The sequence below is a fragment of the Coenobita brevimanus genome, chromosome 62 (genome assembly GCF_032717465.1).
Source record: "Coenobita brevimanus isolate Jiangsu-jjx chromosome 62, ASM3271746v2, whole genome shotgun sequence".
In the NCBI taxonomy this organism is placed as follows: domain Eukaryota; kingdom Metazoa; phylum Arthropoda; class Malacostraca; order Decapoda; family Coenobitidae; genus Coenobita; species Coenobita brevimanus.
The window spans coordinates 35,571,679-35,583,098 of NC_137015.1; the positions used below are offsets into that span (position 1 = coordinate 35,571,679).

The following is an 11,420-nucleotide window of genomic DNA, read 5'->3' on the forward strand; positions in this document are numbered from 1 at the left end:
CTGACTTCACCTCTCTCGGAGACCATAACTTTACTCTTCCCTACAATCACCTTTAAATTCCATTTCTTACACACTCCCCCAAACTCATCCACCAAACTTTGCAGCTCCCCTTTGTCTTCACTTAACAACACAGTATCATCTGCAAACAACAGTATAGGGAGTTTCCAAACACTGCCCTCTCTCATTAGGGCCACTACAAGATCCACTGCCCTACCTTCTATCTCTTTTATAACCCCATCCATGTACAGATTGAACAACCATGGAGACATGACACATCCCTGTTTCAACCCAGCCTTTAAATAGATAAACTCACTCAGTTCACCATCCACACGCTCTGCAGCCTTAGCACCAACATACATACTCTTCACAACATTCAACAACTTCCCATCTCCTCCATATATTCTTAATACGTTCCACAATCCTTGTCTATCCACCCATTCATATGCTTTCTCCAAATCCATGAAGGCCGCATACAACTTCTTTCCCTTCTCTAGAAACTTTTCCACTAAAGATCTAAGAATGAATATCTGATCTACACAACCTCCTCCCTTCCTGAAGCTTCCCTGTTCTTCTCCAACTAATTCCTCTGTTATTTCCCTAACTCTGTCAATAAGTATCCTACCGTATACTTTTCTTATTACACTAAGAAGACAAATGCCCCTATAATTACCACACACTTTTTTTTCCCCTTGCCCTTTGTAGAAGGGAATAATTATACCTGATTTCCAACAATCCAGGACTTTACCTTCCTCCCAGGCCAACATGCACATCGTCTACATCCATTCTACTACTATCTGTCCCCCATGCTGCTACAGTAAAATTACACAAAGACTCGGAAAAAATAAAAATTGAGAAGGGCGTGCGTCAGGGAGATACAGTTTCACCCAAATTATTTACAGCCTGCCTAGAAAGTATTTTCAGAAAGCTAGACTGGGAGAACAAAGAAGTGAACATAGATGGAGAACAGCTAAAACATTTAAGATTTGAAGATGACATTGTCTTAATCTCAGAAGCAACAGGGACATTGCAAGAAATGTTAAGTGATTTGAACAAAGTCTCAAAGTAGGGCTAAAATTGAACTGGAGTAAAACTAATGTTTATTTCACTAACACCAAAGAGTATTGTCAGAATAAGCAAAGAAATTCATGAAGAAGTCGAGGAGTACAATTACTTGGGGCAAATACTAAACTTAATGAAAGATCATCTATCTGTCTATTGCCAGACGCCTCAATCCCGTTTGGGGTGGCCACAAACAAATCGCCTCCACTTCGCCCTGTCCCCAGCCATTTCACTGCCCTGCTTCCAACTCACACCCCTCTCTCTCATATACCTCTCCACCCCATCCCTCCATCTCATCCTCGGCCTCCCCCTCCCTCTTTCCTCCCTCCACCTCACTCACATACACTCTCTTCGTCAGTCTTTCACCCTCCATCCTCTCCACATGGCCAAACCACCTCAGTGTGTTCCTCATAACGCATCCTATCACATCCACATCCACACCACAATGCTCCTTTATATCCTCATTCGTCAGCCTGTCTCTCCATGTGACTCCACAGGCTCCTCTTAAATAACTCATTTCCACTGCTCTCACTCTTGACTTGTGTCCTTCCAACAACGTCCAAGCTTCACTTCCATACGTTAGAGTTGGTATCACAGTCCTGTCATGTAGTAACTTCTTCACTTCCATGCTCACTTCCCTGTTTTTTATCACTGCTTTCAAAGAACCAGCAACCCTTCTTCCCTGCTGTACCCTTTCAAGCACTTCACCCTCCAAACCTCCATCCTTACTCATCACACTACCCAAGTACTTAAACGTACTCACATTTTCCAATTCCTCACCATCCAACCTCGCTGTACATTCACTGACTTCGCCTCTCTCAAAGACCATCACTTTACTCTTCCCTGCATTCACCTTTAGATTCCATTTCTTACACACTCTCCCAAACTCATCCACCAAGCCTTGCAGCTCCCCTTCGTCTTCACTCAACAACACAGTATCATCTGCAAACAACAGTACAGGGAGTTTCCAAACACTCTCCTCTCTCACCAGGGCCACTCCAACATCCACTACCCTACCTTGTACCTCTTTTATTACCCCATCCATGTACAGATTGAACAACCATGGAGACATGACACATCCCTGTTTCAACCCAACTTTCAAAGAGAAAAATTCACTTAGTTCACCATCCACATGCACTGCAGCCTTAGCACCATCATACATACTCTTCACAGCATTCAACAACTTCCCATCTACTCCATATATTCTTAACACTTTCCACAATCCTTGTCTATCCACCCTGTCATGTGCTTTCTCCAAGTCCATGAAAACCTCATACAACTTCTTTCCCTTCTCTAGAAACTTTTCCACTAAAGATCTAAGAATGAATATCTGATCTACACAACCTCTTCCCTTCCTAAAGCCTCCCTGTTCTTCTCCAACTAATTTCTCTAACTCTGTCAATAAGTATCCTACCATACACTTTTCCTATTATACTAAGAAGACAGATGCCCCTATGATTACCACACACTTCTTTTTCCCCTTGCCCTTTTTACAAGGGAATAATTATACCTGACTTCCAGTCCTCCGGGACTCTACCTTCCTCCCAGGCCAATCTGCACATTTTCCACATCCATTCTACTACTATCTCTCCCCCATGCTTCAGCATTTCACCACACACTCGATCAATTCCTGGGTCTTTCCCCAATTTAACTTTCTTCATTGCTTCCACAACTTCTGTCCTACTGATTTCTTCCTGTCTTCTCACCTCCCTCCTTCTCCCAGCCATTCCCCAGTCACTTATACTTGCATTACTTCCATCCTCTATGTTCAACAATTCCTTAAATTGTTCTCGCCATCTGCTCACTTTTTCTCCCATCTCCACTAGTAATCTACCATTTTTATCTTTCACTCCCCTGCTAACTTCACTTCCACCCTGTCTTACTCTTTTCACCTCTTTCCAGAACATTTTCTTACAGTCCCTCCACTTTACACTCAAGTTCCTTCCAATTCCTCATCCGCTCTCTTCTTATTCTCCCTTACTAATCTTTTCACCTCTCTCTTTCTACATATAACTCTCTCTTCCGCCTCTCAACTTCTTCCACGCCCCATTGTGCAGGTCACAATGTATGGTCAAAATTTAATATCTTTTCAATCCCTAGGCTTTGATGTCCCTGTACAGTTCCCATGTCCGTGATGTGGGAAGACTGGTAAAAAAAATTGTTTTCATCATGTGCTTTGGCCTACTTATACCTAACCAGACACGAAGACATTTTAGTCAGATAAAGTTTACACTCTGCACTGATTATTTGAGACCCACTCATCAGGCATAAGCATACAGTAGGCACAAAAAATATCTGAAAAGTTCACAGTATTTCATGCAGCACTTCTAAAATGTACAACACAGTCTACTGATCAGCATTTCCGGAATGCCATATGCAGCTGAGGGGCTAAGTAAGAAACCCTTTCATAAACACTCAAACTTACCTGGTGATGGTGATGGATAGGAGAATAACATGATTTCCTTTGCTGCTGCGATGGAATAGTGGCACTTATTTACCGGTGTATATCCTCTGATTAACCTAGCTGCTGCGATGGAATAGTGGCACTTATTTACCGGTGTATATCCTCTGATTAACCTTTTTTTATGTGCAGCGATGTTTCTGGGGGTTCAATTAATGTTAGGTATGATTAAGAGGAGGGGGTGGGATTTTTTCAAAGACAGTCAAAGGGGGACTTGAGGAAAAAATTGGAAATTTTGCCATGCCAATTAGTCGCATAACATGGGTTTTAGTGGCATGATTTGTGTATTTCAATTTGCATTGTGAAATGCCTGGATACATTAGCTTCATAAATTAAGGGTCTGCTGTAAATAATAGCAGGTGGAATAAATGTAGGTCAGGGTTAAGTTTGGCACTTATACTGTAATTATAATAATAATCTTTATCTGTATGTTTATCAATCTACTTATAGCCATCACCTTACACTACTCACACTGTTAATCTTTCCTCTCCGTTTGGCTCCTCCAGTCACAACCTTATTACCTTAACCTGTCCTATCTCTCCTGTACAGCCTGTGGACCTTCCAAAGAAACATCAGTTGTGGCACTTTGGAGCTGCAGATTGGGAGGCCCTCAGGCAGTACTTCTTTTATTTTCTTTGGAATGATTATTATTGCTTCCATGGCTGGGAGCCATCTGAGTGTGCCTTGTACATTTCGGTGGTTATTCTCATGGGCATGGAAGCATACATTCCCTTCTCATATCCTTTGATTAATTCAAGAAAGCTTTGGTTTAATCACATTTGTTCTAATGCTGTCCACAACAAGGAGAGGGCCTATAAAAGGTACCAGAGCCAACCCACCCCTGAATCACATCTTTTTGGTTTCTGCCCGGAATCGTGCTAGGTCCGTTCTTCGCTCTGCCAAAAATAATTTCATCCGTACTAAATGCTCTCAATTCTTCGACTTGAATTCTTCCCGTTTCTTCTGGGACCTTGCCAAAAATCTTTCTAACGACTTTACCTCATCATCCTTCCCTCCTCTTTTCTACTCTGATGGCTCTGTAGCTATTTCTTTTACTGATAAAGCAGATCTCTTCACTCAGACTTTCTCCTCTAGTTCCACCTTAGACGATTCCGGTGCTGTTCCTCCATCACTTCCCTCCCCCCTGACTTCCTCATGGCTAACATTAAAATTTGTTCAACTGATGTATTTTTTGCCATTACTAGCCTCGATACTAACATGGCATATGGGCCTGATGGAGTCCTTCCTGTTGTCCTCAAGACCTGCGCTTCTGTTCTAACACCCTGCCTAGGTAAACTCTTTCGCCTTTGTCTATCAACTTGAACTTTTCCTTCTTTCTGGAAGTTTGCTCTCATTCAGCCAGTCCCAAAGAAGGGTGACCATTCCCAACCCTCTAACTATCGTCCAATTGCTTTAACATCCCATGTCTGAAAAGTTTTCAAGTCTGTTCTTAACAAGAAAATTTTAAAGCATCTTTCCCATTACAACTCTCTTTCTGATTGTCAGTACGGGTTCCGTCAGGGACGCTCTACTGGCGCTCTTCTCGCCTACCTTTCAGACTCCTGGTCATCCTCCTTTCGGGACTTTGGTGAAGCTTTGCCATTGCACTGGACATCTCAAAGCTTTCAGTTGAGTCTGGCATAAATCTTTATTTTCAAACTGCTCTCTTTCGGTTTCCTTCTATCTGTGCCTTCATTTATAGCTTCATTTCTGGTCGTTCTGTAGCCACTGTTGTAGACGGCCATCATTCTACTCCTAGAACTGTCAACAGTGGTGTTCCTCAGGGCTTCGTCCTATCACCAGTTCTCTTCCTTTTATTCATCAATTACCTTCTAAGCTGTACGTCTAACCCAATCCATTTGTACGCTGATGATTCCACCCTTCAATTTTCTATTCGGTTCCCGCAACGTCTATCTGAGCAGTTACTTCAACAAACAAGGGATGAGGCTATGGCACACCTAATGTCTGACTTGGTTCATGTCTCTGACTGGGGTAAAAATAATCTTGTTGTTTTTAATACATCGAAGACTCAATTTTGACACCTATCAACCTGACAAAATCTTCCACAGGAGTACCCACTAATGTTTAATAATATCCAGCTCAGTCCTGCATCATCCTTGAACATGCTTGGGGTTTCATTCACTCGGGACTTCTCTTAGAAAGATCATATTACATCTCTTGTAAAATCTGCGTCCAAGAGATTAGGTGTGCCAATTGGACTCTGACCTTCTTTACCCCTGCACAGTTGTTGACTTTATACACGGGGTTTTTTTGCCTGTGTAAAGTACAACTCTCGTGTGTGGGGAGGCTCCCCACATACAGTCCTTCTCAGTAGGGTGGAGTCAGAGGCATTTTGTGTCATTAACTCTTCTCCTCTTACTGGCTCCCTTTAACCACTGTCTCTTTGCCGCATTGTTGCATCTTTATCTCTTTTCTGTCGCTACTTGAATGGTCACTGCTCCTCTGAACTGTCTGCTTGCATCCCTCCACCTCTACGACGGGCGCGTAGCACCCTTCTGGCAACAAACTCTCATTCCTTTTCTGTCCAACTCTCTAATGCAAGAGTTAACCATTACTCCCAGTCCTTCATTTATGCAACAGGTCAGCACTGGAACTGTCTCCCTCTGTCTGTATTTCCTGCTTCTTATGATCTTCATTCTTTCAAATGCAGTGTGTCCAGGCATCTTGAAATGATTTGGTCTTGAATTTGGCTCTCTTTTGTATTGTTTTTGTTTTTTACTTGGAAGGAACAGTTTGCAGGCTCATGGCCTTTGGTTCCTTCTTCCTTGCAAAAAGAAAGAAAAAAGAAAAGAAAAAGAAAAGGGGTGGCCACAAACAAATCGTCTCCATGTCGCCCTGTCCCCTGCCATTTTGCTGCCCTCCCCCCAGCTCACCTCTCTCTCTCTCTCTCTCCTCTCTCTCTCTCTCTCTCTCTCTCTCTCTCTCTCTCTCTCATCTACCTCTCCACTCTAACCCTCCATCTCATCATTTGTCTCCCCCTCCACTTCACTCACATACACTTTCCTCATTAGTCTCTCTCTCTCTCTCTCTCTCTCTCTCTCTCTGTCCATCCTCTCCATTTGGCCAAACTGCCTCAATGTATATCTCCTAATGCTCACTGTCACATTAACATCCACTCCACAATACTCCTGCACTTCCTCATTTGTCAGTCTGTCTCTTCATGTAACTCCTCATGCTCCTCTCAGGTAATTCATTTCCACTGCTGTAACTCTTGACTTGTGTCCTTCCAACAAGGTCCAAACTTCGCATCCATACATTTGAGTTGGTATCAGAATACAGTCATGCAACGATTTTTTTTTTTTTTTTTTTTAATACTTCCATGCTCATTTCCCTATTTCCTATCACTGCCTTCAAAGAACCAACAACCTTTCATCCCTGTTGTACCTTTTGAAGTGCTTAAACCTCTACACTTCCATCCTTACTCATCACAGTACCCAAGTAGTTAAATGCACTCACATTTACCATTTCCTCACCATCTGTCCGAACTGTGCATTCAGTGACTTCATTTCTTTCGAAAACCACAACTTCACTCTTCCCTCCATTCACCTTTAGATTCTGTTTCTTACACATCCCCCCAAACTTAATTCACCAGGCTTTGCATTTCCCCTTCGTCTTCACTTAACAATACAGTATTATCTGCAAACAGCAAAACAGGAAGTGTTCAAATGCTGCACTCTCTCATTAGGGCCACTCCTACATCCTCTGCCCTGCCTTGTATCTCTTTTATAACTCCATCCATATACAGATTGAACGACCATGGAAACATGGAACCTTGTTTCAGTCCAACATTCAAATAGAAAAATTCACTCAGTTCACCTTCCACATGCCCTGCAGCCTTAGCACCCACATACATACTCTGCACAGCATTCAGTAGCTTCCCATTTACTCCTTGTCTGTCCACTTTGCCATATGCTTTCTCCAAATCCATGGAGACTGCATACAGCTTTCAACTTTTCTCCCTTCTCTAGAAATTAGAGTGAGAGAGAGAGAGAGAGAGAGAGCTAAGGTAGATAGATAGATATAGATATAGATATATCACATATTTATTTGCAGAGGGAGAGGGGAACTGAATCTTCCTGTTTCAGACAGTACAAGTAGAATTGTTTGGCTTAACACTAGGACATTAATTTTGTGCAAGGATTAGTTTATGCCTTGTGAGGTTGTGTGACACACTTATTAATTTTCATTATTATTTTGGAAATTATTATGATGATGATGATGACATATGGTACTGTAAGTTTGTTTTACTGACTTGCTGTTTCTCTTTGTGTGTCATGTGCCCCTCAGAAGTGGAGGGAGGTGAAGGCTCTGGGCTGGCACAGAACCTGCCTGTCCACCATCCCACTGGGTCGCGCCCCAAGCCCGGGTTGCCCAACCTGATTGCCAAGCAGCGCTCCTTCCGTTGCAAGCTGGCCAACAAGAGTAAGTAGCACGGGGAGGGGGAGAGGAGGCCCCTTCCACTCTCTGCCATCATCTCCGCAGCCGCAGCAGCTGATCGGCCAAAATCGTCTGAGATCTTCCATTCCTCCCAGGCGCTGCGTGAAGTCCTACTGCGGAGATACTGTTGTAAATAGACCTTAGGAGCACAAGGCTAGCTGAGGCAATGCTGCTGCTGTGGGTAGGGAAGGAAAGTAAGGAGATTGACCACGGAAATGTTTTGGAGTTAAACTGTGTACAGTATATTGGTTTATTAATATGTTGTCAGAGATGTAAAGTATGAGACTGTATTAACTGTACAGAAGGAGTTTTCAGGAGGTGATGTATATAGGGATTGTTACTTGGTGATTTATTGAGGCTGACTGATGTAGAATATGCAAGTGGTGGCAGCTGTTTCATCCAGCTATATAAGGCAGCATCCAGGTAGAGCTCTGGGCTAGACTGAAACTCCGCTATATTGCTCATCACTGTTTGTGTGGGGAAGTGGATTAGGGGTTGTGAGGTGTAAAGGTAGGGTGTCGTTGCATTAAGGTGGATGGGAGGGTGGTGTGGCCAGGGAGCTGAGGCCCACATGACCCAACCCCGGCTAGGGATATTGTGATATTGTAATTTCTTCATTCATGGCCAAAGGTATACTAGATAATAAGTAAGTCTAGTTAATGTAAGTTACTTTAAGTGTGTGATGAGCCTCTGGACTTGTGAGGTGTTAGAAGTTGGTGTAGGAGAGAGAAAGTGTTAGAAAAAGGGAGGCTAGTGGGTTCATTGTGATGGATATCTTTCTCCAGGTGGAGGAAGGGTTGCGTCTGTGTACTGGGTACGCAAGTTCTGTACATAATGCTTGCAGCTAAGGAAACTATGAGCCTACTTTTGAGATGTAACTACATGTGACCTGTTAGTTGTTGTGGTGGTGTGAGGTGGCAGCATTGCTTCCCTCCACCACCCTGTAATCAGTTGCAGCACCACAACAATCAGTATTCTATTTTTTTGTCAGATAGTGAAGTTTTATATCATAACTTGTGTGAATATGTATATGTATGACTGCCAGTTCATGTGTGTTACTTTGTGTGTGTGTATGAGTACACATGTTACTGTTGAGAGATTATATAGTGATTATAAAGCTATTGGCCAAGATAACTTGTGGCATGATAAAGCTTTTAATGTTTACCGGGTAACTGGCAGCTAAGACGTCTGGAGCATAATCGTGGGTGATTGGCACGGATGTCATAACAACCCCTTCAATATGATAATGTATTTTTATCATATTCTTGCTACCACAAGCTGATTTTATTCAGCATAGGAGATACTTTTCAAATTAAAAGGGTTAGATAGTAGTAGTAATCAATCCCACCACTGTAAGAATCCTACCTGAAGTTTGGTAAAATCATTTGGAGGTACCAGGAAGAAAAAAATGTCATCAGATTGTGGGGGTTAACGCGTCAGTCAACACAAGGCTCATTCTTGGCCTTGTTTATCATTATGATTAAGTTTTATATTTCACTTTGGTTTTGTTTCCATATGTTGTAACTAGTGTGTTTGTTTATGTCTAGAGAAACCAAACAGCACAAGAATGTATTACTTAACTTCTGGTTCCATGTTCTGTGTTCTATCCCTTGTCTTGTCATGTTTTGCATCTGTTTATGTTTTTGCTGCTCTCATACCTAGAAAACTATTCTTTGGTATTATATCCATAAATAAAGGTAAATATGTTAAGAATAGGCCAGTTTCTTTTGTTGCTATTAATTTTTTAAATTGGTCTACCTGCATATTATCAACACACACACACACACACACACACACACACACACACACACACACACACACACACACACACACACACACACACACACACACACACACACACACACACTCTACAGTATAGTGATATAAATTGTTACTTAAAAAATAATATTTCCCTTTTGAAAGGTGAAAAAGGTCCAAATATTTGTCCAGTTGTGCACTGGTGAGGTGAAGGAGGTAACTGGTGAAGTAATGCAAACACTCATGATTTTCCATTCAGTAAACTTATTTCTTGGTTAATATAAGTTATAGTTTACCTCAGTTTGCCCCCCTTCCCCTCCTTTTTTTATATAATGATTTAACACCCTCGTTTAGTTTATATTGTACATGTTTGACCATGTTTTAATCTGTAGGTAATGCAGTATGTTTCATCTTTTTTTGTGCTAGTATCACTTTCACACCAAAACTAATGACAGTTCGTAAATTATACACATTTTTCATATATATATATATATATATATATATATATATATATATATATATATGTATATATATATATATATATATATATATATATATATATATATATATATATATATATATATGCACACAGGTATACCTCAATATACAATACCATTAGTTGCAATACCCCAGCTTAACAATGGTTGTAGAAATACCACCATGCCCCACCTAATGATGGCCAAACCCCTGTTTAATGATGGGTTTTGATTTTTTAAAAATTGATTTTGATGATAGTTTACACTAAGATTGTGTGTTTAGGTTGATTTATAAGCTGTTTTTAGACTTAGATTAATGTGTTTTACCCGCAGGTGGGGTGAACATTGTCATTTTGGGGTACAGTGTACTAAGCTTGATTTTTTCCAGAGTTATATTTGATGATTTTCAGATTTTCTTTGTTGGATTAAATGAGTTATTTACAGGTGTTAGGCCTAGGTTAGCTTCTTTTACAGCTGTTAAGCCATTTAGATTGGCTTTAAACTTGTTTGGGTGCTCATTTGGGTGGGTTTTGGACTTGGTTGGGGGAGAAACCCAAGGCTGAAAAACACATCTCATTACTTTACGTGTTAAATCTACCCCGATATATGATACCCTACCTAACGATGGGTTTTTACCTAACCAGTTGCATCGTTAAACTGCGGTATACCTGTATATATGTGTGTGTATATATATATATATATATATATATATATATATATATATATATATATATATATATGTATATATATATATATATATATATATATATATATATATATATATATATATATATATATATATCTATATATCTGTCTATTATCAGACGCTTTAATCCCGTACGGGGTGGCCACAAACACATCGCCTCCACATCGCCCTATCCCCCGCCATTTCACTGCCCTGCTCCCAACTCACACCCCCCTCCCTCATATACCTCTCCACTCCATCCCTACATCTCATCCTCGGCCTCCCCCTCCCTCTCCCCCCTTCCACCTCACTCACATACATTCTCCTTGTCAATCTCTCACTCTCCAGCCTCTCCACATGGCCAAACCACCTCATTGTGTTCCTCCTAACGCTTCCTATCACATCCACATCCACACCACAACGCTGCTTTATATCCTTATTTGTCAGCCTGTCTCTCCATGTGACTCCACAGGCTCCTCTCAAATAACTTGTTTCCACTGCTCTCACTCTTGACTTGTGTCCT

The 11,420-nt window shown here is 41.4% G+C and overlaps 1 protein-coding gene across 1 annotated transcript in view; it reads left to right on the top strand.

Annotated features, from left to right (window-relative positions):
- Positions 1–7,971, top strand: part of Nf1 (neurofibromin 1) — a 509,668-nt gene extending 501,697 nt beyond the window's left edge. Inside the window, exon 56 of the mRNA XM_080275751.1 lies at positions 7,829–7,971. Within this exon, the coding sequence (XP_080131877.1) occupies positions 7,829–7,971 (143 nt within the window). The remainder of the gene's footprint in view (positions 1–7,828) is intronic.
- Positions 7,972–11,420: the final 3,449 nt, after the last annotated feature.